Here is a 27,315-nt window from a genome sequence, read left to right as displayed (position 1 = left end):
TGGTTACATGTGAGTGATATTTTGACGCAGCCCAAAGGAATATCTCCCCATCTTAAATGTTACTGTATGAGGGAAGGAAATGGGTGTGTTCCCGATTAAATGAAGCTGCCTTGCTATGGATGTACTGTGTCTTGCCACATTGCTTCTGACCCAGGGTGATGGATGTGATGCAGGGATGACCTTTTGATTTTGGTTCCCTCCCTTGTAATGGGGAAAAAGCCATTGGTATATGTATGTATATAGATACATATCTTTCTTTATTGTCTTTCTTTTATTTTTAGTCTTCCAGGACCCACATTGAGGTTGAAATGAGTTATGTGGAAATATACAATGAGAAAATATATGATCTCGTGAATGGATGCAGTGGAGACAAGAGGGAAGCTCTTAGAGTTCGTGAACATCCCCAGGATGGTCCTTATGTGGTTGGAGCTGCTTCACACCTTGTGACATCCTTCGATAATCTACAGGTAAGTTTGTGCATTCAACTGTCAGTTCCTTGAAATAATAATTGTGGAGTATTGACTTGGAATATAATGGAGGCATAGAGGAGACAGTGTTTTTTGATTAAGTGTTTGAGAAATAAAATAGACATTACATGAAATAAGAAGGGAGAGTTGTCATGTTTTGAAACAGTGGGTCCCATTTGTGGATGGGGTGAAAGGGAGTTTGAGCAAGAGGGGAATGACTGTTGAACAAGGGAGAAGACAGGGGATAGGGGTGACTGGAGAATGGCTACGTATAGATGATACTTTGATGCATCCTGAAGGGATTTCTCCTTGTCTTCTCAGTTTTTTTGTATGAGTGGGTGGAGATGGGGGGTTTGCTGATTAACCCTTTGGCTACTTAATTAGGTCAGACAATTATTCCTGTGATGCCAGAGAATATTTACAAAAAATAGAATCAAATTACCAAGCAAAATCCAAAATAAATTTTGTGAAGACTAGTTGTGACAGGTTTTATCAGGATATTGTTGTCACTACATGTTTTGTATATACTTTCATATAAGATTCCAACTGCCCTCAATTTTACTTCTCAAAGACTTAAGTTAATGAGTAGAAATAATCATGTGAAATAGTTCTTTATATAATCTCTACCAAGCTCGGAAGATAAACTGATTTTCTCTTTAATTTTGGCCAGACATGGCTGCTGTTGGGCAACAAGGAGAGATCTATTGCAGCAACAGCCATGAATGACAAGTCCTCTCGATCCCACTCTGTCTTTACACTCAGGCTTAAGCAAACACAGGTGAGTACAGTGCTTTATTATTAGTAGTATATATATATATTGCAGGTAATTGACTACCTCCCATGTAAGGGGGGAAAAAGCCTTTGGTATATGTATATGTATGTATAGGGATTTGCTAAATGTGAAGGAGGATAGGGTGAGAAATGCTAAGAAAATGACCGTGATGAGTGAGGAAAATGGAGGAGAAATAAGGAAGGATGAAGTGAAGGCAGTTGTTAAGATGATGAAAGCAGGTAAGGCACCTGGTCTGGATGGATGCCATGCAGAATGTCTAAAAAAAGGAGGTACAGTGATGGTGGACTGGCTGGTGAGGTTATTTAATGTTTGCTGGAGAGAAGGTAGAGTGCCAGAGGACTGGAGGAGTGCCTGTATAGTTCCACTTTACAAGGGAAAAGGGGACAAGTGTGAATGTAGTAGTTTCAGAGGGATTAGCTTGTTAAGTGTAGTTGGGAAGGCTTATGGGAGGGTCTTGATTGAGAGGATTAGGAGAGGAACAGAGGGAGTAATTGGTGAGGAACAGTGTGGATTTAGGATGGGTAGAGGTTGTGTAGATCAGATTTTTGTGGTAAGACAGATATGTGAGAAAGCTATAGGAAAGGGGAAGGATGTTTTTTGGGCTTTTATGGATCTGGAAAAGGCTTACGATAGGGTAGACAGAAAGGCACTGTGGGAGGTTATGCAGATATACGGGATAGGAGGAAAGCTTCTAGGAGCTTTCTAGAGTTTTTATGAGAGTAGTAGAGCTTGTGTCAGGATTAGAAATGGAGAGAGTGAGTAGTTCGCGGTAAAGGTGGGACTTCGTCAGGGATGCGTTATGTCGCCCTGGCTGTTCAACTTATATATGGATGGGGTGGTGCGAGAGGTAAATGCAAGGGTAGTTTGTTAGGTATTGGAGATGGTTAAAGAAGGGAGGTGAGCCAGCTGTTGTTTGCGGACGACACTGCGCTTGTGGCAGGATCGGAGGAGGGATTGAGGAAGTTGGTGACAGAGTTTGGGAGAGTATGTGATAGAAGAAAGCTAAAGATAAATGTGGGTAAAAGTAAGGTGATGAGATGTACAAGGGGTGAAAGTGGCAGTAGACTGGAAGTGAGCATTAAGGGAGAACGACTGGAGGAAGTGGATAGTTTTAGATACTTGGGTGCAAATGTGGCAGGAAAAGGTGGAGTGAAGGTGGAGGTAGAATGTAGATTGAGAGAAGCGAGTAAATGCCTTGGTGGATTGAAGAGTGTAATGAGGAATAGACATTTGGGAATGGATGCTAAGAGGAGACTGTATGAAGGAGTGATTGTGCCAACAGCACTGTATGGGGCAGAAACATGGAACATAAGAGATGAGAGAAGGAGTTTGAATGTGTTTGAGATGAGGTGTCTGAGAAGTATGATGGGGGTTACTAGGCTAGATAGCGTGAGAAATGAGGAGGTGAGGAGGAGAACAGGGGTGGAAAGAGAGTTGGGAGATAGGGTTGATGAAAGAGTATTAGGATGGTTTGGACACATGGAAAGAATGAGTGAAGAAAGACTAGTAAAAGAGGTATGGAAGGCAGATGTGGAGGGAGTGAACATAAGGGGACGTCCTAGGATGAGGTGGATGGATGGGGTGAAGGGGGCTTTGGGGAAGAGGGGAATGTCTGTTGAGGAAGGACGGGAGAGGACAGAAGACAGGGGTGAATGGAGAATGGTTGTATATGGATGATGTTGTGATGCATGAGGTGGAATGGGTGGGGGGATGGGGGGTAACGTAGTATGTGTGAGCAAATTTTGAAGCAGCCCGAAGGGATTTGTCCCCATCTTCTCCTTTATGCATGGGGGGACGGAGAAGGTGGTCGCTGATTTAATGAAGCGGCCTTGCTGTGGATGTGCTGTGTCTTGTGACACTGCTTCTGACCCAGGGCAGTGGACAAGGTGCAGGGATGACCCGTCATCCAGGAGGTGCTAAGATAAGAGGGAAGAGGGAGGGTGGAGGGGTGTGGAGTGTATTCAGGGATGGAATGGGTGGGAATGATTTTATGCCTTTTCCTTTTTGGCTACCTCCCTTGTAAGGGGGAAAAAGCCTTGGTATATGTATGTATGTATAGGTAATTGAATATCATGAAATATGTGAAAAAGGTAGGAGTATAAGAAACAATAGAGAGTATAAGTACTCCAAAATAGTATAGAGTATATATTTTACATACATGTGCTACATATCAAAAGGCCTGTCAACTCTTATAATAGGGGTGGTTGAATAAAAAGATACAACCTCCTTATGCCTAGCCTACACACATCCCTCACCCATCCAGACCTATTTGTTGCCCTTTCATTCTTAGCATGTCATGGATGAAGGGTCATCCCTGTCCTTTGCCATGCCACTCAGGGCAAAGACAGTGCAGTTAAACACAGTGCTTCCAAAGCAGGGCCTGACAACTGAAGCTGTATTAACCCCTACTACTTTGTTATATAAGGAAACCCTTCCCCTCATCCACTTGAATTTTTTTTAGGAAACAGCCAAGAGTATTCCTTTGGGCTGTGTGTGTGTGTGTGCGTGCGTGCATGCATGTGTGGGTGTGTGAGTGCGTGCGTGCATGCAGGGCCATTACATGCATAAGTGCTGTCCCCCCAGCAAAGTTCTCAGTGGGAGCCCCACCTCCTCCATGACCACTTCCCATCTCCACCATCCCTTAACAGCCTGTTTTAGCTATTGGCTTGTGGAATAATTAAATGGATTTTACATACATACATATACCAAGGCTTTTTCCCCCTTACAAGGGAGGTAGCAAAAAAGAAAAAAGGCATAAAAACCATTCCCACCCTTTCCATCCCTAAATACACTCCACTCCCTTTCACCCTTCACCCTCCACCCTTCACCCTTCACCCTCCCTCTTATGTGACAATTCTAGGACTATGAAAATGGGAGGGCCAACTGAAAAACTGGGGTGGGGGCTATGGCCCTCCCAGGCCCCCCCTTAGAATCACCACTGTCCCTCATATCTTGGCACCTCCTGGATGACGGGTCATCCTTGCACCTTGTCCACTGCCCTTGGTCAGAGGCAGTGGGCAGTATTTCCAGACTAGAATTGCCACCCCCCCTAAATGTGTTGCCCCAGGGCATATACCCCCCCCCCCATGTGAGAGCCCTGTATATATGTATATATGTGTGTACTAATATATATATATATATATATATGTGTATGTATATATATATATATATATATATATATATATATATATATATATATATATATAAGTGTATGTATATAATATCTGTCTGGGGTATTGGCTGCATATTATTGTGGCAAAGTAGCATGCAGTTGATACTTTAGGGACTATATGGGGCGCCCCCATGGACCAGAGCCACACATCTTTTTGTCTGTGATAGAGGAAGACTCTGTTCATAGAAAAATGATGACACTTTTATTGTGCTGCAACTGTCCCTCCGTTATGCTGTCCTCCAACCTATTGTTACTGCCCTGTACCATTTCTCTGAATATTCATTTCCTTTTTTTGCCTACCCTGTGGTGGGGGAAGAGGATGCTACCTCCAAATCTTTCTACTTGAGTCGTAAAAGGCGACAAAAAATGGGACGGGGGTTAGGACTAGGAATCCTACAACCTGTAGCCCCATGGGGGACATTCCTAAAAAAAAGTAAAGGCATAAAAGTGTTTAGGAGTTTTCCAACCAGTACTCTAAGATTTGGGTCTTTTTATGTGCGTGGATGTGTTTCTGATAAGAGTAAAAGGGAAGAGATCGGCAGTATGTTTGTGAGAAGAAAGATGGATGTGTTGGCTTTGAGTGAAACTAAATTGAAAGGGAAGGGTGAGTGTGAGTTTGGGAGTGTAGTTGGGAGGTTCTCAGGAGTGAAGCAGGGATGAGGAAGAGAAGGGGTGGCTATACTAGTAAGTGAAGAGATAGGTAAGTGTGTAGTGGAGTGGAAGGAGGTTTCTTTAAAGTAAATGTGGATAAAGGTGAAGCTGGGAAGGGAGATGTGGGTTTCTGTAAGTGCATATGGGCCTGGTAGTGAGAAGAGCGTACAGGAAAGGGAGGCTTTTTGGATAGATTCAAGTGAGTGCATAGAGGGATTAGGGAGAAATGTCAATGTAGTTGTATTGGGAGACCTTAATGCTAGGGTAGAAAATGAACCAATAGACGGAGTGATTGGGATGTATGGAGTTCCAGGTAAAAATGATAGTGGAGAGTTGATGGTGATGTGTCTCGAGAGTTGATGATAGCAAATACAGTGTTTAGGAAGAAATTCAAGCAAAAGTACACATAGGAGAGGGTGGTGGATGGAAGGCTGGCAGATAGAGCGTTAATTGACTATATAGTGGTGACCAGGAGTATGGTAGGAAGAGTTAAGGATGAGTATGTTCTAAGGAGAGAGAGTGGGGGAATATCAGATCATTTTCTGGTGGAAGTTAAATTGAGAGTGGAGAATAGGTGGAGAAAGAGGAAAAGGGCAGAAGGTAGGGAGGTACTCATAGTGAACTGCTATGAGAAAGAAAGGTAGAAGGAGTATAAGAAGAAGCTGAGAGAGGAGTGGGGAGGAGTGAAGAACAGAATAGAACTAGGAATGGAGGAGGATTGGGGATAGTTCACGGAGGGAGTCACAAGGTGTGTAAAGTTGGTGTGTGGAACAAGGACAGGAGGAAATAGAAGGAAGTCATAGATTTTGCTCATTTCATCATCCACATATTCTGGACTACATTATTATTATTATTTTTTTTTTTATTGTTTTTAATGTACTTTTTTTTACTTTTGTTTTGGTTCACCTTTATAGAAGTCCTTTCAGCTTATTTTAAATATTTGTCCAAAAAGAATTTGGGGTATCTTGACTGTGTTCCGATGTCATAAATTTTGCTCATTTCATCATCCATAAATTTGTAGCCCAGAATTTGTGGATGATGAAATGAGCAAAATTTATGATATCGGAACACAGTCGAGATATCCCAAATTCTTTTTGGACGAATGTTTAACCCCTTCCATACGGTGCCGCACACGTAGGCGTCATGGGGAGCGAGTGTATTCGCGAGGCTACCATATCGGCGTCTTGATTATATTTATTGTAGTCGCCCCTCCATAATGACATTCTTTCTAATTCTTTTGTAATCGCATTTTCTATGGTTATCAAAATTCACGGGTGAAGAGAGAACGATCGATATAAGCGGTGACTATATTTTATGATGCAAGTATTATTACGACACGTCGTACGGCTGGCATTGGCTGCTGCCCACGAGATCTACGTCCATGACGCCTACGTGTGCGGCACCGTATGGAAGGGGTTAAAACAAGCAAAATGGACTTTCTATAAAGGTAAACCCAAACAAATGTTTGAAAAAAAAAAAATACTAGTACTTCCTTCTAATAAAAATCTTATAGATTCTCACTATACTTAAGAATTCCAATGTAAAGTTAGCCTTCAAGAATAATTCAACCCAAAAAAAATCTTCTCATAAAAATTCCCCTGATAACTCAACAGGCTGTGTATATAAAATACCTTGTAGCCAATGTGATAAATGTTAAACATGTTCGTGAAAAGAATTAGAGGTTAGAATTAAATAACGTTAAAACAGTATTATAAAAGACCAGGAATCTAGTGCCATTTTTAAACATGTTCGTGACTTTGACCATCTTATTGAGTGGAAAAATGCTTAGAAAATTATGCAGTGTAAGATTATAATAGGAAGAAATATAGAGTCAGGAATTATCAGTACAATTATGACCAACTTGTTAATAATAGTTTAGGATTATATAAATTAGATCCATATATTGTCGATAATATAAATAGTACATATTTCAAAATAAAATTTCTCTGGTGGATAGGAAGAGAAGGAGTGGTTTTGCCTATTACACTATATGGGGCAGAGACTTGGACTTTGTGGGAAGCAGAAAGGAGAAATTTGAATGTGAGAAATATGGTGGGTGCTTCAAAGATGGATAGATTGAGAAATGAGGAGGTGAGGAGAGCAGTGGTGGAAAAGAAGCTGGCAGATAGGGTAGATGAAAGAATATTGGGATGTTTTGGACGCATGGAAAGGCTAGAAAAAAGACTGTGGAAGACAGATGGATAGAGTGAAGTTGAGACCAAAAATAAGATGGCTAGAAGGGGTGAAGGTGGCTTTGAGTAAAAGGAGAATGCCTGTCGAACAGGGAAAGGAGAAGGCACGAGATAGGTGTGAGTGGAGAAAGGTTGTGAATGGAATATAAAATTATGTGTCCTGAACAGATTTCTCCTCTTTTTCTCTACTTTTGCATGAGGGGATGAGGAAGGAGGGTTGCCATGTAAATGAAGTGGCTGGCCCTGTTGTGGATGCGCTGTGTCTTGCCACACTGCTTCTGACCTGGCCAGTGGGCAAGTGACAGGGATGACCCTTCATCCATAAGGAGCTAAGATAAAAGGGAAATGGTTGATGGATGGGATTGGGAGGGGTGGGGGTGGGTGCCTTGCTTGGCAAATTCTCTTATAAGGGAGAAAAACCCAATTGTTATACATACATACATACATACAATATACAGGAAAGGAACAACAATTGTAGGGTCCTGCTTTTTACTCTACAGCTATACCTAGCTTCAAGTTCATCTATAATTCCAACTTGGGCTCTGTCTCCTTATTCTTCAGTTATCATATTTAATTTTTGATCAATAATATTTTTTCAGTTTTGGCTATGTTACAATCTATTTTGAGTATTTATGCATCTGGATGGAAAGCTGTATCTCTTCACATCTTTTAATCATTTATTCTCGCAGTTTGTTCTTGTATGTTTCAAGACTTAAGGGAGAATATATTACATCACATTGATAATATTATTTTTATTTTTAGAGTGAGAACATTGAGGGTGAAGTGATGGAACATAGCCGAATGAGCATCATCAACCTAGTTGATCTGGCTGGAAGTGAGCGTGTGGCAGCTGCACAGTCAGAAGGTGATCGTCTAAAGGTTAGTTCTTATTTGTTGGTTGAATCAAGACAACATTGTTCATTGTTAAATCCAATTTTGAATGCCTTGATAAAAAAGAAATTAAGTTAATTTTTCAGTGGGTATAATATTTGTTCTTAAGAAGAGTCTTCCGTCAGATTAATTACATTCAACACACCACATCATACAACCACAGACAGCAGGATACAATAAGAAATACACTCATGTAATATAAATATTAAAAATACCTGTATTCATCACTTCACAACACTTCCCTACAAAAAGATACGTATGATAGTGTGTGTGATGTGTGGGTACAAGTTGTTATGCATGAATGGGGTTTAGGTCTCTGGCATAAAACTGTGTACCAGTCATTGTTATATACAGTAAACCCTCGCTATAACAGATCTTGATATACCAGGTATCGGATATAACGGACAGTCTCTAAGATACTGGCTGCATGTTACCATAATATCAGTACCCCAGTGCAGGGATATCTCAGTTCTGGAGTATCTTTGTCTCTTCCTGTTTTGTCAATAAAAATGATAATCCTGTATACCCCCACCTGTGGTATCAAAAGAAAGAAGGATGACCAGACATTTTTGTCTCCCTTCTTGATCAAAGATAGAATTAGGTTACATTAAATTATTCTTGTGACCTTTTTTATTGTCAACTTTTCTCTGAGCAGAAAAGCAATATAAGCAGTCAGTCAGTCAATCATTCCATTGCCCCTGGTTGCCCTTGCAGGAAACCAGTGGCCCTCAGCAATGAAGGCATCGCTACAACATAAAATTTAAGTTAGATATAACCAACACCATATGTTCTCCCATATTCTAAAATTACTTGCAATGAATTTATGATTAGAAATAACTCCAACCAACACCACCACCATCTACCACCACCACATCCACAACCACAACCACTGCCACCATCACAACCTCCACCATAATTACAACCACCACCACATCCACCACCACAACCACAATCACAAACATCATAATCACTACCACTATAACTGCCATCACAATCATTATAACATAACTTCTACCATAACTGCCAGCATAACCACCATCAACCACCACACCCAGCATCAATCACCACCATTAGCACCAACCACCTCCACTCCTGTAAATTAGAACTTTATCTTATGAGGAGATGCATTTTATCAGCCTGCAGATATGATTTATTATATTTATATATTTATTTTTGATAGGTATTTTTGTTCTTCATTCTATCCAGGAGGGGGTGTGCATCAACAAATCACTGCTTACCCTTGGTAAAGTTATCACAGCCCTGGCAGAGAACTCAGGTCGTCGGAAGACTTTTATCCCTTACAGAGAATCTGTTCTCACCTGGCTTCTAAAGGTACAGTTATGGTGTATCTGTGCTCCCCTTTATATTTATTTATATATATATATTATATATCAGGGTTGGGTCCAAGTACATGTACCTGTTCTTGGTGCTTGGACTTATTTTTATTTGTACTTGGAGTTTAAAAATTCAATGGTACTGTATGTGTAGTTAGATTCAAAGTACACTCAACCCTCCATTTAATGGACCCCGATGCAACAATTCTTGATTTACAGGACAAAAAAATCCCATCTGTTATAGAGCCAGACAATGGCCAGTTGTCCGTTGCTGTGTAGAGTTGTCCGATCCAAGTCCAGACCACCAACACCAGGCCTGTTGTGTGTGTGTTAAAAGTGATCAGTAATATAATATTACCATATTATTTTCAAGCACAGAAAAAGAAATGAATAAATGTATACTGTACCAAATTGCCAACAATGGTCATTTGTCTGTTATTTATCGATCCTGTCCATTCTGTGTACATTTGGCAGGAATGGACTGGTCCTTGCATGCGTCTATTAAATGGAGGGTCGAGTGTACTTGAAAAATACCAAGTACATTCGAGTACAAATAAGTACATTGTATTCAATCAAAGGATAAACTGTACATAGATTCTAGCAAACTTTGTGATGAAACTATTGGATAAGTGTGCATATCTATTATTTTTAGTTATAAAATTACTGGGTATATTATAAATATAGAACAAAGGACAAATTTTGATGCCCTGATACTTCCCTATACTTTCTGCATAAAATTTTGTTGTATTGCTGTGGAAAAATGTGTTGTGGAGTGATAAAGCCATTACTGGAAACCGTCTTGGCAACGTGTACTGTCATCCTGGCAGTGATCCTTTGGGCCCAAAATTCACACACAGTACTGTAAAACTTCTTGATTCACTGATGGTTTGGGGTGCATTTGGTAACCATGGTGTGGGTTCATTAGTGATACTACCAAAAAATGTAACTCTGAATGCAGACATATATTTTGAGCTACTTAATGATCATTCGGAGGACTGTTTTATTCAGTGCAAAACAGATGTCTATATGCAGGATGGTGCACCATGCCACAGTGCTAAACTCATTAAAGAACAGTGGAGTATATGAAAGATTGGCCAGGTAATTTGCCTGATTTAAACCCAACTGAGAACCTCTTGAGTGCTCATGAAAGATAAGTTACATGAGTGAGACACTTCATCAATCCCCAAGCTGGAGGTAGCCATCAAGGATATTTGGAAGAATATGGACCGTGTGTGTCATGGGTTGGCATATGACCTGGGGCAGCACATTTAGGGGGGCGCCACTTACGCTAATGTGCTGGAATAGTGTCAAATCACTGGCACCCTCTACGGACTACAACACACAATGACAAAACTCCCCGTAGCTGGCCTTTCTGTTCCCAAGGTCACGGACAACCTTAAGCAGGTTCCCTTCAACCCCGTTTTCTTCTCACAGAATGACGCAAAAAGGAAGCCCCAACAAAAAATAATTATTAAAAAATATAAGCAACCCACTTAACCCCCCACACACATATGCACAAAAAACAAAAACATGAAAATCCCCAGATACCATCTTTACAGAACTTCATGCCATCTGTCACAGAGAGCCTTTACTCATCACCGCCATGGGGGGGGGGGGGGTTATATGCCCTGGGGCGACACATTTAGGGGATGGCACTTGGCATGTAAGGGCTCTGTATATATACTCATACATATAATGATATACTAGAAAAATCTGCGATATAGTGGAACCATGATAGGTGAACCCCCGATAAATGGGTGATAACTGGATATATGTCTATTAGGTCATAAAAATGTCATTCACATGGTGAATCTGTGACCCAGAGATATTTGTCACTCAAAGTTTTGAAGAAGGCTTCAGTCAATGTAGCACTTGCAAGGAGAAGCAATTATTTATATTCATCTGGATTTTCTGTGGCTAGATGCTAATTGAATAACATTTGTTTATTGATAGGAATCACTTGGTGGTAATTCCCGCACAGCTATGATTGCCACAATTTCTCCAAGCTGTCTCCATATAGAAGAAACACTTTCCACCCTACGCTATGCTTGCCAAGCCCGCAAGATCGTCAATTGGAATCGCATCAATGAAGATCCGAAAGCAAGAATTATTCGGTAAGTTGGTAGTTTTGTTTGGATATCAAAAGTTGATGTCTGATGGAATAAAGGTCTTCACATATTTTCAGTTCACAGATTTAGTTATACGCCTTATGAATATGCTGTCATACGCTTTGATTTATTTATTCAGTGTTCTCTATGTGCTTTTATTTGGATCAGAAGGTCTACTATGGGCATGTTTTTCCAAAATGATGTAATGAAATTGACCATTTTTTCTTGCATGGATATCTATTTGAGTATTGCCTTTTCCAGAAATCTGAAGGCTGAAGTAGAAAGACTTCGAGCAACACAGGTCCAAGTGTCACCAAGTGCCCTGTTTGCTGATGAAGCAGATGGAAGTTTGGGTGAAACTGAAGAAGAGGACAAGAATGATCTTAATGTTGATGAAAAGGAACTGCAGAAAGAGGTCATAAGAGAAAAGGAGAAGGAAATTGAAATTTTGAGGGAACAACTAAAGAAAACAGAGGAGGAATTGACAAAGAATAAAAAGTGAGGAAAATTTTTATAATTACATATATACATACCAAAGGGCCTTCGCTCACTTATAAGGTAGAGGCATAGTGAAAGCATATACCCACCCCAGACCCATTCATTACCCCTTCCATCTTAGTACCTTGTGGATGCAAAGTCATCCCTATTCCCTGCCACACTAATTAGGTCAGAGGCAGTGCAGCTAAACACAGTATCTCCACAGCAGGGCCAAACACCCAGAGCCGGCTTACCCCTACTTCTTCATTAAATGGTGACCCTCTATTCATCCACTCAAAAAAAAATTGTGGAGCAGATGAGAACCTCCATTTAGACTGTCATTCCTTCATCTATTCATACTCTCATACTCTCATTTAATGTCCTCATCAGCCACAATGGACTACCACAAGCAAGTAAGCATATTCCCTCTAATCACTCTTATCTTTTATACTTATCTTTTACTTGCTTGACAGACTTCCTCTTCTTTGTAATGCTCCCTTTAACCCTTATTCTTGCTCTTTCTCTGAGGTTCACTTCATTTGGTTATGCATTCCACACTACTAGTTTTTCCTAATCCAGTTCATATGGTCAAACCCCTTCGATACGATGACGCCTACGTAGGCGTCATGAGGAGCAAGTGGGTATGCGAGGATGCCGATGTCTGCGTCTTGATTATATTTATTGTAGTTGTACTTGCGTGACCCCCATACTCTGTAAACTGGCTTCATCATATTTTCTATGGTTATCAAAATTCACGGGTGAAAGAGAGAAGGAACAATACAGCGGTGACTTTATTTTTTATAATGCGAGTATTATGATGCAGCATCGCACGTCTGGCAGCTTATGCTGCCCGCGAGATTTTGGCCCGGAGCAGTTTCTTATCTAATCTCACAGCTCCCTTTCAACCCCCATTTTCTACCTCACATTCACATTTGTTACTCTCCCTCCTTGTAACACCTACCATACTTCTCAAACACATTCAACCTCTTCCTTGCCTTCAGTAAATTCCTGGTTTCTGCTCCATATGAGTGAAGAAAGATTAGTAAAATAGGTGTAAAAGGTAAAGGTAGAGGTAGTGAATCTGAGGGGACAACCAAGAATGAGATAGATGGATGGTGTGAAGGGGGTATTGAGCAAGAGGCTAGTGTCTCTTGAGCAAGGAAGGTAGGTGGGAGGAGAGGGAGATAAATGGAAAATAGCTGTGTATAGGTGATACTGTTATGTAAGGAAGGGAGGGGCAGGGGATGGTGGGTAGGGTGTGCTTAGGTGTGAATGATATTATGATGCAACATGAAGGGATTTCTTCCCATCTTCTCTTTCTCTGCATGAGGGGACAGAGAGGGGAGATCGCCGATTAAGTGTAGCAGCCTTGCTGTGGATATATTGTGTCTTGCTACATTGCTTCTAACTCAGGGCAGTGAGCAGGATACATGGATGACCCGCCATCCATGAGGAGCTAAGATGAGAGGGGGGAAAGAGTGATGGGAGTGGAATTGGTGGGAGTAAGTGCATGTCTTTGACTTAGCTACCTCCCTTATAAGGGGGTTAAAAATCTTGGCATATAGATAGATAGACATGCCATACCTCTCTCAGCTTTGCTACATATTCCCTTTCCTTCTCATTCAATTTGCTTACTTTCAGCACCTTCCTGCCTCATTACCTTTTCTTCTTTTTCCACTTTACCTCCACTCTTAGTTTCCCTTTCACCAGTTAATGATGAAACAACCCAGTGCCCTGCTCTATCTTATTAAAACTTCACTTATCATTTCCTTTTCAATACATATCTCCATCTTCTCTCCACTATCATTCCTTCCTACTATCCCATACCTTCAAACTACTTCACACGTCAGCATTTCTCAGACTAACATTAAGATATCCAAAATCTCTACATTCATATTTCTCCCAAGACATATCACACACTTATTTAAATCGCTAAAACACCTCTACCTTCTGCTCCCCTTTCTCACAAGCAGGACCATATTAATGAAGTATATATTATTTTAATCTGAAGGAACTGGGAGGAACGGCTTACCGAAGCAGAGGAGGAGCGCCAGGCAGCCCTAGAGAAAGCTCGGCTTAGTGGAGTGGTGCTCAAAATGGAAGGCTCAGGACCTGCCCTGGTCAACCTGTGTGAAGATCCACAGCTTTCTCAAACTCTACTGTATAGGCTGAATAATGGAAGCACCACATTTGGTCACTCACACTCAGATGTTACACTCAGGGCTTTGCATCACAATAATGTGCATTGGTAAAGTATATATCAAATATGTATCATTTAAATTTAATGTGTAACATTCTTCACAGGAAACTTTTAAAGTTAACTTGGACTGTTAGCTTTTTATCAAGTAAAACTGTGCTGTTAACAAGAATGAACTATATAAACAAATGTGAGTGTAGTAGTTTCAGAGGGATCAATTTGTTAAGTGTAGTTGAAGGTATATGAGAGGGTTTTAATTAAGAGGATTAGTAGAGGAATAGAGGAAGTAATTGGTCAGGTACAATGTGGGTTTAGGAAAGGTAGGGGTTGAGAAGATCAGATTTTTGTAGTAAGGCAGATATGTGAGAAAGCTTTAGCAAAAGGTAAGGATATTTTTTAGGTCTTTATGGATTTGGAAAAGGCTTATGGCAGGGTAAACAGGAAGGCACTGTGGGAGGTTTTGCAGATAGATAGGATTAGGGGAAAGCTGTTAAGAGCAGTCAAGATTTTTTGTATGGGAGAAGTAGAGCCTGTATTAAGATGGGAAATGGAGAAAGTGAGTAGTTTGAAGTAAAGGTTGGACTACAACAGGGATGTGTCATGTCGCCATGGCTGTTCAATGTGTACATGGATGGGGTGGTGCATGAGGTAAAGGTGAGGGTAATAGGCAGGGGACTGGAGATGGTTAAAGAAAATTGAGAAAAGTGGGAAGTGAGCCAGTTGCTGTTGGTTGGTGACACCACTAGTGGCAGGGTCAGAGGAGGTATTAATGGATTTAGTGACAGAGTTTGAGAAGGTATGGGATAGGAGAAAGCTGGAGGTAAATGGGAGTAAAAGTAAGGTGATGAGATGTACAAGGGTAGAGGATGGCAGTGAGTTGGAGGTAAGTCTTAAAAGAAAGAGGCTGGAGGAAGTGATTTTAGGTCTTTGGGGTCCCATGTGGCAGGGAAGGGAGGAGTAGCAGTGGAAGTAAATTGTACACTGAGAGAAGCAAGTAAGTGCCTTCGAGGATTAAAAAGTATCATGATAAATATGCATTTCGGAATGGATGCAGAGAGGAGACTATATAGATGAGATGAAATGTCTGAGAAGTATGGTAGGGGTTGCAAGGTTAGATAAAGTGAGAAACAAGCAGGTCAGGATGAGACCTGGGATGGAAAAAGAGATGGTAGGCTGATGAAAGAGTATTGGGATGGTTTGGACAAATGGAAAGAATGAGTGAAGAAAGATTAGTAAAAGAGGTGTGGAAGGCAGAGGTGGAGGGAGTGAACATGAGGGGATGACCAAGGATGAGATGTGCATGGGATGAAAGGGGCTTTGAGCAAAAGGGAAATGACTTGAACAAGGAAGGGAAAGTGGAAATTTAACTTTGTTGTAAAAAAAAAACTGATTTGCTTTCCTTCTCTAATTTTGTTTTGTCACCTCTTACTAACTCATTACACAAGGTGACAGAGCTGTTTCCAGCCATCTCTTTTCATAGGGAAATATGTTGTAGGTGGAAAAAAAAAAGACATATCCACAGAGAAGATATTAAACAATCAAGATTTTGATGCAATATTTTGCTTTACAGCACAATCATCAATGAATACAACAAGCTAATACTTCATCCCAAGGAGAATACTGAAACTTACGTGAATGGCAGACTAGTTACTAAACCTACAGAGGCAAGTTTTTCAAGAATGTTGTAGCTAGATATGTAGTTCTGTTGGATTTTTCAAATACATATATACATACACCAAAGGCTTTTTCCCCCTTACAAGGGAGGTAGCCAAAAAATAAAGGCATAGAAACCACTCCCACCCATTCCATCTACATACTCCACTCCCCTCTACCTTCTTCCCTCCCTCTTATCTTGGTACCTTCTGGATGACGGGTTATCCCTGCATCTTGTCCACTGCCCTGGGTCAGAGGCAGTGTCACAAGACACAGCACATCCACAGCAAGGCCGCTTCATTAAATTGGTGACCCCCTCCCATCCCATACTTAGTTGTATCTTACAGGAAGGGGAGCTATGCTAGTAGTGTCCCATCTTTGTATCTCTCCATATCTAATTTGCTCTTAAATTCTTGTATTGTTTTTGCTTCTGACCCAAGGCAGTGGACAGGATGCAGGGATGACCCGTCATCCAGGAGGTGCCAAGATAAGAGGGAGGGAGGGGGGGAAGGGGAGTGGAATATATAGGAAATGGAATGGGTGGGAGTGTTTTCTATGCCCTTTGCTTTTTGGCTACCCCTAGTGTAGGGGGAAAAAGCCTTTGGTATATGTATGTATGTATTGTTTTTGCACACACTGTTGTCTTGTCTAATATGTATATTTATATATGCTTATATCTGTATTCATATTTTACAGGTGGAGCATAATGATCGCATTATTTTGGCTGGTATATACTACTTCCGTGTAAATAATCCAACAGCAACAGGAGTAGAGAGTAGAGCATCAGACAAAAAAATTGATTTTCATTATGCAAAGGAAGAACTTCTCAAAGTACAAGAGGAAAGGTAAGTTGGGATAATGTTATATTTTGCAACTTGATGTTTTTAGTAGAAGGCCCCTTAGCAGTATGAAGTTGTCTGGCCTTGGTCAGAAATAAATGAAGAGCTAAATGTGATAGCCTGAATTCCATTAATGTGAAGTTGTGCCCTCAGCTGAGTAAAATTGTCTGGTATTGGCCAGAACAATCAGTCCCATAGCAGCTTATTATGGTCCATGGGGCTTCCCATAGATTCCTTAGGGACGAAACTTTGGACTGATGTCTGCATTATATTAGTGTGGGACTGTTTCTGTGTTACTGGATGAAAATAGTAGAAAGAAGGGAACAGTCAACAGTTGTCAGCTATCTGTAATTGATTCTGTTTTCATACCAAAAGGCTTCTCCCCAGTTGGCCACAGGCACGTACATATATACCAAGGGCTCTTTCCCCCTTACCAGGAAGGGGTAGCCAAAGTCAGAAGGCATAATTCCACTCCCACCCATTTTATCCCCACCCATTTCACTCCCATCCACCACCACTCCCTCATCTTGGCTCCTCATGGATGGATGGGAGGTCGTCCCTGCATCTCTCCCATTGCCCTGGGTCAAAAGCAATGCAGCAAGATTCAGCACAGTGTCATCAGCAAACAGTAACTGTCTCACCTACTTCTCTCGATTATCTTTAACCTCTTCACTCCGGGGCACATCGCACGTCTGGCAGCATTAGCTGCCCGACGTGCGATGTTGTGTCATAATAATCGCATTATAAAAAATGAAGTCAGTGCTCAATCGTTCGTTCTCTTTCACCCATGTATTTTGATAACCATAGAAAATTGATGAAGCCAGTTTAGAGAGAATGTAGATTACGAGGTATGACTACAATAAATATAATCAAGATGGCGACGTCGGCATCATCGAGTACCCACTTGCTCCTCATGCCGCCTACGTAGGCGTCACCGTATGGAAGTGGTTAACCATCTCTAATCCCCTGCCCATTATTCTCATATTTACCTCCTGCACTACCCCATCCATGTACACATTGAACAGCTATGGTGACATGACACATCAATGTAGTAGCCCCAGTTGTATCTCAAACCACTCACTCTTTTTACTCCCAATTCTAACACATGCTCTACTACTCTCATAAAAACTCTTGACTGCCTTCCCCCATACCCATATGTCTGCAATACCTCCCACAGTGCCTTTTTGTCTACCCTGTTATAAGCCTTAAGCCTTTTCCAAACCTGTAAAGACCCAAAAACATCCTTACCTTTTGCTAAAGCTTTCTCACAGATCTGCCTTATCACAAAAATCAGATCAACACAATCCTTACCTTTCCTAAACCCACACTGTTCTTCACCAATTCTCTGTTCCTCTCCTAATCCTCTTAAAACCCTCCCATACACCTTTCCAACTACATTCAACAAACTGATCCCTCAGAAACTACTAGTTACATTTATCCCCTTTTCATTTGTAAAGTGGAAATATGCAGGTACTCCACCGGTCCTCTGGCACTCTACCCTCCCTAAGACATATTAAACAACCTCACTAGCTAGTCCAATATTACTGTACATCCATTCTTCAGACACTCCACATGACAGCCATTTAACCAAGGTGCCTTACCAGCTCTCATCATTTTCAAAACTACTTGTACCTCATCTTTTCTTTTTTCTCTTCCATTTTCCTTTCCCATCTCCATAATTTTCTTAGCACAGAAGAAAAACAAGAGGACATGAAAAGAAACTAAAGAAAGACAGTTACAGAAGAGACCTGAAAAAAATAGCTTCCCACATAGAGTGAATGTCTGGAACAAACTTAACAGTGAATGCCAGAACTTTACACGATTTTAAGAACAAACTGGATGTGGAGAGATACGAAAGGGGTTCACTACGAGCATAGCTCTCCCGTAAAATACAACTAGGTAAATACCTCCCACTGCTACCATCAATCCCTCCCTATCCACATTCAACAGGTCTCTAAAATACTCTGCACATTTTTCCCTTACTGCCTCCTCTTCAGTTAACATGTGTGCATCAGCCCCTTTTACCTTTTTTTCTCTGCTTGACCCACCTCCCCTTCCTCTCTTAACTTTCTTCCAAAACATATTTTTACTACAATTTTCTTTCATGCTCCTCCACCATTTTACATCTGTTCTCCTTTTTGTCTCCTTTATTTTATGTTTTGTTTCTCTTCTTTTTTCTTTGTACCTCTCATGTTTCCCAAGGCCTACTTTGCAACCAATCCCTGATTATTCACTTCTTCTCTTCTATTACCTTCATTTCATCATCCCACCACTCACTACCCTTCAATTCATTCCCATCCTTCTTGTTGTACATACCATCTTTGTACACCTTGTCACTCCCTCCTTGAAATACCCTGATTCTTCTTCCACTCCTACCTCTACATTATCCTTCACTACCTGCCACACTTCTCTCAGCTTCTCCAGGTGTTCCTGCTCCTTTTCCTTCTCATTTAAACAGTTTACTCTAAGCACCTTGCAACCATCCACCCTTTTCCTCTTTTTCCACATATCCTCCACTCAACTTACCATACAACAAAAAATGATCTGATATTCCCTCACTCTCTCCCCTAAGGACATGGAAATCAAGAACTGATCCTACTCTTCTTTTAGATACCACTACATAATCCATTAATGCCTCATCAACCACCCTTCCTTCCACCACCCTCTCCCATGTGTACTTATGCTTGACTTTTTCTTAAACTCTATGTTATCTATCACCCATCTTCTCACAAACATACTGCCTATCTTTTCTTATTTACTCTCACCTGTACCACACCCACTCAGATTTAACCTTTAGCATATGAGGACACTGATGTCAGTGTCCTAAGGCATGAGTGGGTGGTATGAGAACACCAGTATTGGGATCCTGATTATATTTATTTTGTATTTGTAGCTGAGTGACCACCTATATTCTGTGAACAGGCTTGATCATATTTTCTGTGGTTATCCATATTCAGAGTGAAAGAAAACAAGAGAAAGGAAAATAATATAGCTGCAACTCTTTATGTTATACATACATATACCAAAGGCTTTTTACCCCTTATACGGGGCTTTATGTTATAATTCAAGTATTGTTTTGCATAATCGAATCAATGTACATCAGGCAGCCTAACACATGCATGCGAATATTCAATTCATATTGAAGAGGTGAATGACTCAAATTGTAGGGTTTTGGTTGGAAATCTCCCAGACCCTTGACTTCTTGTAGGATAGGATTACAGAGACCAGGATACTTAGTCCCACTTTAGCTGTCTTTTATGACCCAGTCTAGTCATTTCATTATATATTGTCCTTAGGTGTGTTTCTCCCCTTTTCATTCAAACACAAAGCTATCTATGTATTCCAATCTCATTTTTCAACCTATCTGTAATCCATTTTGGTGTATTAGTATCCATCCTAATTTTTTTAAGGTATAAATTAAGGTCTTTGTGGTAAGACAGATATGTGAGAAAGCTATAGGAAAGGGGAAGGATGTCTTTTGGGCTTTTATGGATCTGGAAAAGGCCTATGATAGGGTAGACAGAAAGGCACTGTGGGAGGTTATGCAGATTTATGGGATAGGAGGAAAGCTTTTGGGAGCTGTCAAGAGTTTTTATGTGAGTAGTAGAGCATGTGTTAGGATTGGAAATGGAGAGAGTGAGTGGTTTGAAGTAAAGGTGGGACTTCGTCAAGGATGCGTTATGTCGCCCTGGCTGTTCAACTTATACATGGATGGGGTGGTGCGAGAGGTAAATGCTAGGGTAGTGAGTCAGGGATTGGAGATGGTTAAAGAAAATGGAGAAAAGTGGGAGGTGAGCCAGCTGTTGTTTGCTGACGACACTGCGCTTGTGGCAGGGTCAGAGGAGGGATTGAGGAAGCTGGTGGCAGAGTTTGGGAGAGTATGTGATAGAAGAAAGCTAAAGATAAATGTGGGTAAAAGTAAGGTGATGAGATGTACAAGGGGTGAAAGTGGCAGTAGACTGGAAGTGAACATTAAGGGAGAGCGACTGGAGGAAGTGGATAGTTTTAGATACTTGGGTGCAAGTGTAGCAGGAAAAGGTGGAGTGAAGGTGGAGGTAGAATGTAGATTGAGAGAAGCGAGTAAATGCCTTGGTGGTTTAAAGAGTGTAATGAGAAACAGACATTTGGGAATGGATGCGAAGAGGAGACTGTATGAAGGAGTGATTGTGCCAACAGCACTGTATGGGGCAGAAACGTGGAACATAAGAGAAGAAGAGAGAAGGAGTTTGAATGTGTTTGAGATGAGGTGTCTGAGAAGTATGGTGGGGGTTACTAGGCTAGATAGAGTGAGAAATGAGGAGGTGAGGAGGAGAACAGGGGTGAAAAAGGATTTGGGAGAGAGGGTTGATGAAAGAATATTAGGATGGTTTGGACACATGGAAAGAATGAGTGACGAAAGACTAGTAAAAGAGGTATGGAAGGCAGATGTGGAGGGAGTGAACATGAGGGGACGTCCTAGGATGAGGTGGATGGATGGGGTGAAGGGGGCTTTGGGGAAGAGGGGAATGTCTGTTGAGGAAGGAAGGGAGAGGACGGAAGACAGAGGTGAGTGGAGAATGGTTGTATATGGATGATGTTGTGACGACATGAGGAGGAATAGGTGGGGGGGTGGGGGTGGGGTAGTATGTGTGAGTAAATTTTGACGCAGCCCGAAGGGATTTCTCCCCGTCCTCTCCTTATATGCAAAGGGGGACGGAGAGGGGGGGTCGCCGATTAAATGAAGCGGCCTTGCTGTGGATGTACTGTGTCTTGCGACACTGCTTCTGACCCAGGGCGGTGGGCAGGGTTCAGGGATGACCCGTCATCCAGGAGGTGCTCAGATGAGAGGAAGGGTGGGAGGGGTGTGGAGTGTATTTAGGGATGAAATGGGTGGGAGTGTTTTTATGCCTTTCCTTTTGTGGCTACCTCCCTTGGAAGGGGGAAAAAGCCTTGGTATATGTATGTATGTATGATAAATTTCTGTTAAGGTATAAATTTCTGTTAAGGTATAAATTTCTGGAAGACAGAGGTGAGTGGAGAATGGTTGTATATGGATGATGTGTGATTGCATGAGGAGGAATGGGCGGGGGAGTGGGGGGTGGGGTAGTATGTGTGAGTAAGTTTTGACGCAGCCCGAAGGGATTTCTCCCCGTCCTCTCCTTATATGCAAGGGGGGACGGAGAGGGGGGGGTGCCGATTAAATGAAGTGGCCTTGCTGTGGATGTGCTGTGTCTTGCGACACTGCTTCTGACCCAGGGCGGTGGGCAAGGTGCAGGGATGACCCGTCATCCAGGAGGTGCTCAGATGAGAGGGAGGGTGGGAGGGGTGTGGAGTGTATTTAGGGATGAAATGGGTGGGAGTGTTTTTGTGCCTTTCCCTTTTTGGCTACCTCCCTTGAAAGGGGGAAAAAGCCTTGGTATATGTATGTATGTATGTATAAATTTCTGTTTGATTTACAAAATCGTAGCAGTTAGGGTATTTTACAAATCATCTAAACCACTGACCTTATTAATGATCTCCAGGCTGACCTCATTAGTGACCTTACTTGAGAGTTCCCCTATTTCCCACATGACATGACATGACCTAGGTCTAGTTCCCTGACCTTGTTCATGACCTCTGGGCTGACCTCATTACTGACCTCACCTGAGAGTTCCTCCATATCCCCTGTGTCATGACCCAGGACAGGTCTATCACCACTTGGACTGGTTTCAAACTTACTCAGATAACATCTGTGATGTACATGCTCAAACTGTGAAGACAATACTTTGAATTTATATCCTATGCTGTCCCCAGATTACGCAGTGAGTTTACTAAAGAATGCAGTGAGGCTAAGGAATCAATGTTAAAAGAGCTGAATACATTGAAAAGGGAAATGGAGGTTGAAGCTCGATTCTCCAAGGTTTCCTATGAGCAAACCATTGATCAACTCTACAAACAGCTGGTAAGTAGACATGCCTCTTATTTCTTCACTTACTTTATCCTTCAGTTGAATGTAATCATTATCAACTAACTAGACTCATACACATATCATGCAGATACTATCTATCTATATACCAAGGGCTTTTCCCCTTTATAAGGGAGGAAAGACATGGAATATAAGAGAGGAAGAGTTTAAATGTGTTTGAGATGAAGTGTCGGAGAAGTGTTGTAGGGGTTACAAGGTTGGATAGAGTGAGAAATGAGGGAGTGAGGAGGAGAGTGGTGATGGAAAAGGATATGTCAGATAGGATTAATGAAAGAATATTGGGATGATTTGGAAACATGGAAAGAATGAGTGAAGAAAGATAAGTAAATGAAGTATGGAAGGCGGAGGTGGATGGAGTGGACATGAAGGGATGACTGAGGATGAGATGGATGGATGGGTTAAAAGGGGCATTGAGCAAGAGGAAGGAAGGGAGAAGGCAAAGGATAGGGGTGAGTGGAGAATGGCTGTGTATGGATTATACTGTGATGTAAGGAAGTAGGTGGGGGATGGGGGGGTTAGGGAGTGGTTATATTTAGATGATATTTTGATGCAGCTCAAAGGGATTTCTACATACATACATATACCAAAGGCTTTCTTTCCCCTTACACGGGAAGTAGCCAAAAGAAAAAGGCATAGGAACTATTCCCACCCATTCCATCCCCTACATACTCCACTCTCCTCTACCCTCTTCCCTCCCTCTTATCTTGGCACCTCATGGGTGAAGGGATTTCTGCTTGTCTTAAATGTTACTGCATGAGGAGACGGAGAGGATGTTCACCGAGTAAATGAAACAGCCTTGCTGTGGATGTGTTGAGTCTTGCTGCATTGCTTCTGACCCAGGGCGATGGGTGAGATGCAAGGATGACCCTCCCTCTCATTCTTAGCTCCTCATGGATGAAGGGTCATCCTTGTCTCCTGCCCACTGCCCTGGATCAGAAGCAATACATTAAGACACAGTACATCCACAGCAAGGCTGTGGATGTATCAGGTGCAGTACATACTACACACAGGTCCACCTCTCATGTATCACACCCACCAACACAAACCAATATACAGAAAGTTGAAGTTATAGCCATCACGCATACACACAATAAATTTTTCAATCTGTTGCCCCTGGTATCTCGTGTCGAAGACTCGTGCCCTCTTGCAAACTGGCAACATCCTCTAGATGGAACCATAAGTCACTTAGAGAAGAGATATTGTGTTGATGTCTTGGGATTGTTAGTGAGGGGCATTGTAGCATGAGGTATTTTTTGTCTTCTGTGTGGGAGTTGCATCTGGGGCAGTTAAAATCTTTTGCCAGGCTAATTCTGTGTTGGTACTGTTTTATTGCTGGATGATATCCTAAGCACAGTCATGCTAGTGTGGTTCTTGTCTGGTGTAGGAGGCTTTCCTCTGTGGGACTTTTATGTGGAGGTTGTTATTGGAGTATTGAGTTTGGTGATCTTTATTGAAGGGCTTGTTTAGAAAACTGTGTAAGGATGTGATTCTGTGTGGTTTGGTTTGGGTGATAGGTTGTGGTAGATGTTTGAGAAGTATGCTGCTAGTGTAGTTTTTTATTGCATTCTTTCAGTGCTTGTGAGAAGTAGTGTGAAGGATTCTGGTATGGGATAATAGAATTATCTTCTTGTCATTTTCATATGATACTCTATTGGGAGAATTTTGGTTTCTGTATGTAGGTAGTTTATGCAGAATGTCTAAAAAAGGATGTACAGTAATGGTGGACTGGCTGGTGAGTTTATTTAATGTTTGTTTAAGAGAGTGTAGAGTGCCAGAGGACTGGAGGAGTTCCACTTTACAAAGGAAAAGGGGACAAGTGTGAGTGTCGTAATTTCAAAGGGATCAGTTTGTTAAGTGTAGTTGGGAAGACTTATGGGAGGATCTTGATTGAGAGGATTAGGAGAGGAACAGTGGGTTTAGGACAGGTAGCGGTTGTGTAGATCAGATTTTTGTGGTAAGACAGATATGTGAGAAATCTTTAGGAAAAAATAAGGATGGTCTTTGGGCCTTTAAGGATTTGGAAAATGCTTATGACAGGGTATATAGGAAGGCACTGTGGGAGGTATTGCAGATATATGGGATAGGAGGAAAGCTTTTAAGAGCAGTCAAGAGTTTTTATGAGAGTAGGAGTGAGTGGGTGGGACTTCGTCAGGGATGTGTTATGTCACCCTGGCTGTTCAATTTATACATGGATGGGGTGGTGCAAGAGGTAAATGTAAGGGTAATGGGTCGGGGATTGGAGATGGTTAAAGATAATGGGGAAGGATGGGAGATAAGCCGGTTGTTGTTTACTGATGACACTGCTTGTAGCAGGATCAGAGGTGGGATTGAGGAAGTTAGAGACAGAGTTTGAGAAGGTGTGCAACAGAAGGAGGTTGAAGATAAATGTGGGTAAAAATAAGGTAATGAGATGTAAAAGGGGAGAAAGTGGCAGCAGACTGGAAGTGAGTATTAAGGGAGAGAGACTAGAGGAAGTAGATAGTTTTAGATTCTTAGGTGCGAACGTGGCAGGAAAGGGAGGAGTGGAGGTGGAGATAGAATGTAGTTTGAGAGTAGCAAATAAATTCCTTAGTGGATTAAAAAGTGTAATGAGTAGTAGACATTTGGTAATGGATGCTAAGAGATGATATGAAGGAGTGATTGTGCCAACAGCACTGTATGGGGCAGAAACATGGAACATAAGAGAGGGGGAGTTTGAATGTGTTTGAGATGAGATGCCTGAGAAGTATGATAGAGGTTACTAGGCTGGATAGAGTGAGACGAGGAGGTAAGCAGGAGAACGGGGTTTGAAAGGGAGTTGGGAGATAGAGTTGATGAAAGAGTATTGGGATGGTTTGGACACATGGAAAGAATGAGTGAAGGAAGATAAGTAAAAGAGGTGTGGAAGGCAGAGGTGGAAGGAGTGAATATGAGGGAGCGACCTAGGATGAGATGGATGGATGGGATAAAAGGGGCATTGGGAAAAAGGGGAAATGTCTGTTGAGGAAGAATGGGAGAGGACAGAAGATATGGGTGAATGGAGAATGTTTGTGTATAGATGATGCTGTGATGCATGAGGGGGAGTGGGTGGGGGATGGGGGGTGAGAGAGTGTGAAAAATAAATTGACATGGCCTAAAGGGTTTTCTCACAATCTACATTTCTGCATGAGGGGACGGAGAGGAGTGGTTGCTGATTCAATGAAGTGGCCTTGCTGTGGATGTGCTGTGTCTTGTGACACTGCTTCTGACACAGGGCAGTGGGGAAGATGCAGGGATGACCCATCATCCAGGAGGAGCCAAGATAAGAAGGAGGGAGTTGGGTGGATGGAAGTGGAGTATATGGGGATGGAATGGATGGGAGTGGATTTTATGCCTTTGTTGTTTGGCTTATTGTAAGCTAAGCCTACAATAAGCCAAAAAACAAAGGCATAAAATCCACTCCCACCCATTCCATCCCCACATATTTGACGCATCCCGAAGGGATTTCTCCGTGTCTTCTCCTTTTCTGCAGGGCGGGATGGAGGGGGGGGGTTGCTGATTTAATGAAGCGGCCTTGCTGTGGATGTACTGTATCTTGCGACACTGCCTCTGACCCAGGGCAGTGGACAAGGTGCAGGGATGACCCGTCATCCTGGAGGTGCCAAGATAAGAGGGAGGGTGGAGGGGAGTGGAGTGTGTTTAGGGATGAAATGGGTGGGAATGGTTTTTATGCCTTTTTCTTTTTGGCTACCTCCCTTTTAAGGGGAAAAAGCCTTGGTATATTTTTTGGCTACCTCCCTTGTAAGGGGGAAAAAAGCCTTGGTATATGTATGTAAGCTACAAAGTCCTCTGAGGCGCACAATTTGAATAACCACATTTATTTTATTGTTATTTTTTTTAAGGAAGAGGAACAGAAACATGTTTCTAAGGTTGATGAAGTCAGCAAGCTCTTGGCAATAGAAAAAAAGTTTTTGGAGAATGAACTACAGAGAGAACGGGATCTTCGAATGGTTGCTGAAATGGTGGAACCTGTTGAACCTGCACTATCCAGTTGCTTAAAAGAGGTTAGTACTTGTTTACCTAGTCATTTGTTGTGACAAGTATATCAGGAAGAATCATCTCTTTGCCACCTGTCGTCAAAACCTGGCAGCACTCCATTCCATTCAGAGGTACAGCACTGAAGGGCAGACACTCAATTTCTGGACTGGGCCCATAATTACTCTGTCAACTTAGATTGTGTTTCCTCCATCTTTTTGTAAAAGAGCTGACAACTAGTGATTGCTTTTTCTACCATGTTAATTAACAATCCCCACACTCTCCCATGAATACATGAATGTCCAGATCTCTTTGAATCCTCCCTTTGGGTACCACTTTGTAATCCATTAAACCCCTATCAACCATCCTTCCCTCCACCACCTTTTCTCATGTATGCATATATATATATATATATATATTTATATATATATTATATATACACACATATATATATATACATATATATGTATATATTTATATATGCAATAAAAACACTAGGAAAGTGTGTTTCCAAAATGTGTAAATAACCACTAGGAAAAGTAAACTAACGAAGCAGAGCGCTGCACTGAAGATGTAATTACACGAAAGCGCTCTGCTTCGTTAG

General features: G+C 41.7%; 1 protein-coding gene across 1 annotated transcript in view; it reads left to right on the top strand.

The window, feature by feature from the left end:
- LOC143035717 (kinesin-like protein KIF14) overlaps positions 1–27,315 on the top strand; it is a 74,035-nt gene that overhangs the window by 25,501 nt on the left and 21,219 nt on the right. The window contains exons 9-19 of the mRNA XM_076202602.1: positions 282–467; positions 1,138–1,245; positions 8,038–8,154; positions 9,373–9,498; positions 11,454–11,614; positions 11,870–12,106; positions 14,097–14,333; positions 15,853–15,946; positions 16,632–16,780; positions 22,547–22,694; positions 26,579–26,740. Of these exons, the coding sequence (XP_076058717.1) occupies positions 282–467; positions 1,138–1,245; positions 8,038–8,154; positions 9,373–9,498; positions 11,454–11,614; positions 11,870–12,106; positions 14,097–14,333; positions 15,853–15,946; positions 16,632–16,780; positions 22,547–22,694; positions 26,579–26,740 (1,725 nt within the window). The remainder of the gene's footprint in view (positions 1–281; positions 468–1,137; positions 1,246–8,037; positions 8,155–9,372; positions 9,499–11,453; positions 11,615–11,869; positions 12,107–14,096; positions 14,334–15,852; positions 15,947–16,631; positions 16,781–22,546; positions 22,695–26,578; positions 26,741–27,315) is intronic.

Source organism: Oratosquilla oratoria, chromosome 19 (assembly GCF_046742065.1).
Source record: "Oratosquilla oratoria isolate Oo_2021 chromosome 19, ASM4674206v1, whole genome shotgun sequence".
In the NCBI taxonomy this organism is placed as follows: domain Eukaryota; kingdom Metazoa; phylum Arthropoda; class Malacostraca; order Stomatopoda; family Squillidae; genus Oratosquilla; species Oratosquilla oratoria.
Note: the sequence above shows the minus strand (reverse complement) of the source record. Positions and strands in the feature narration are given on the sequence as shown.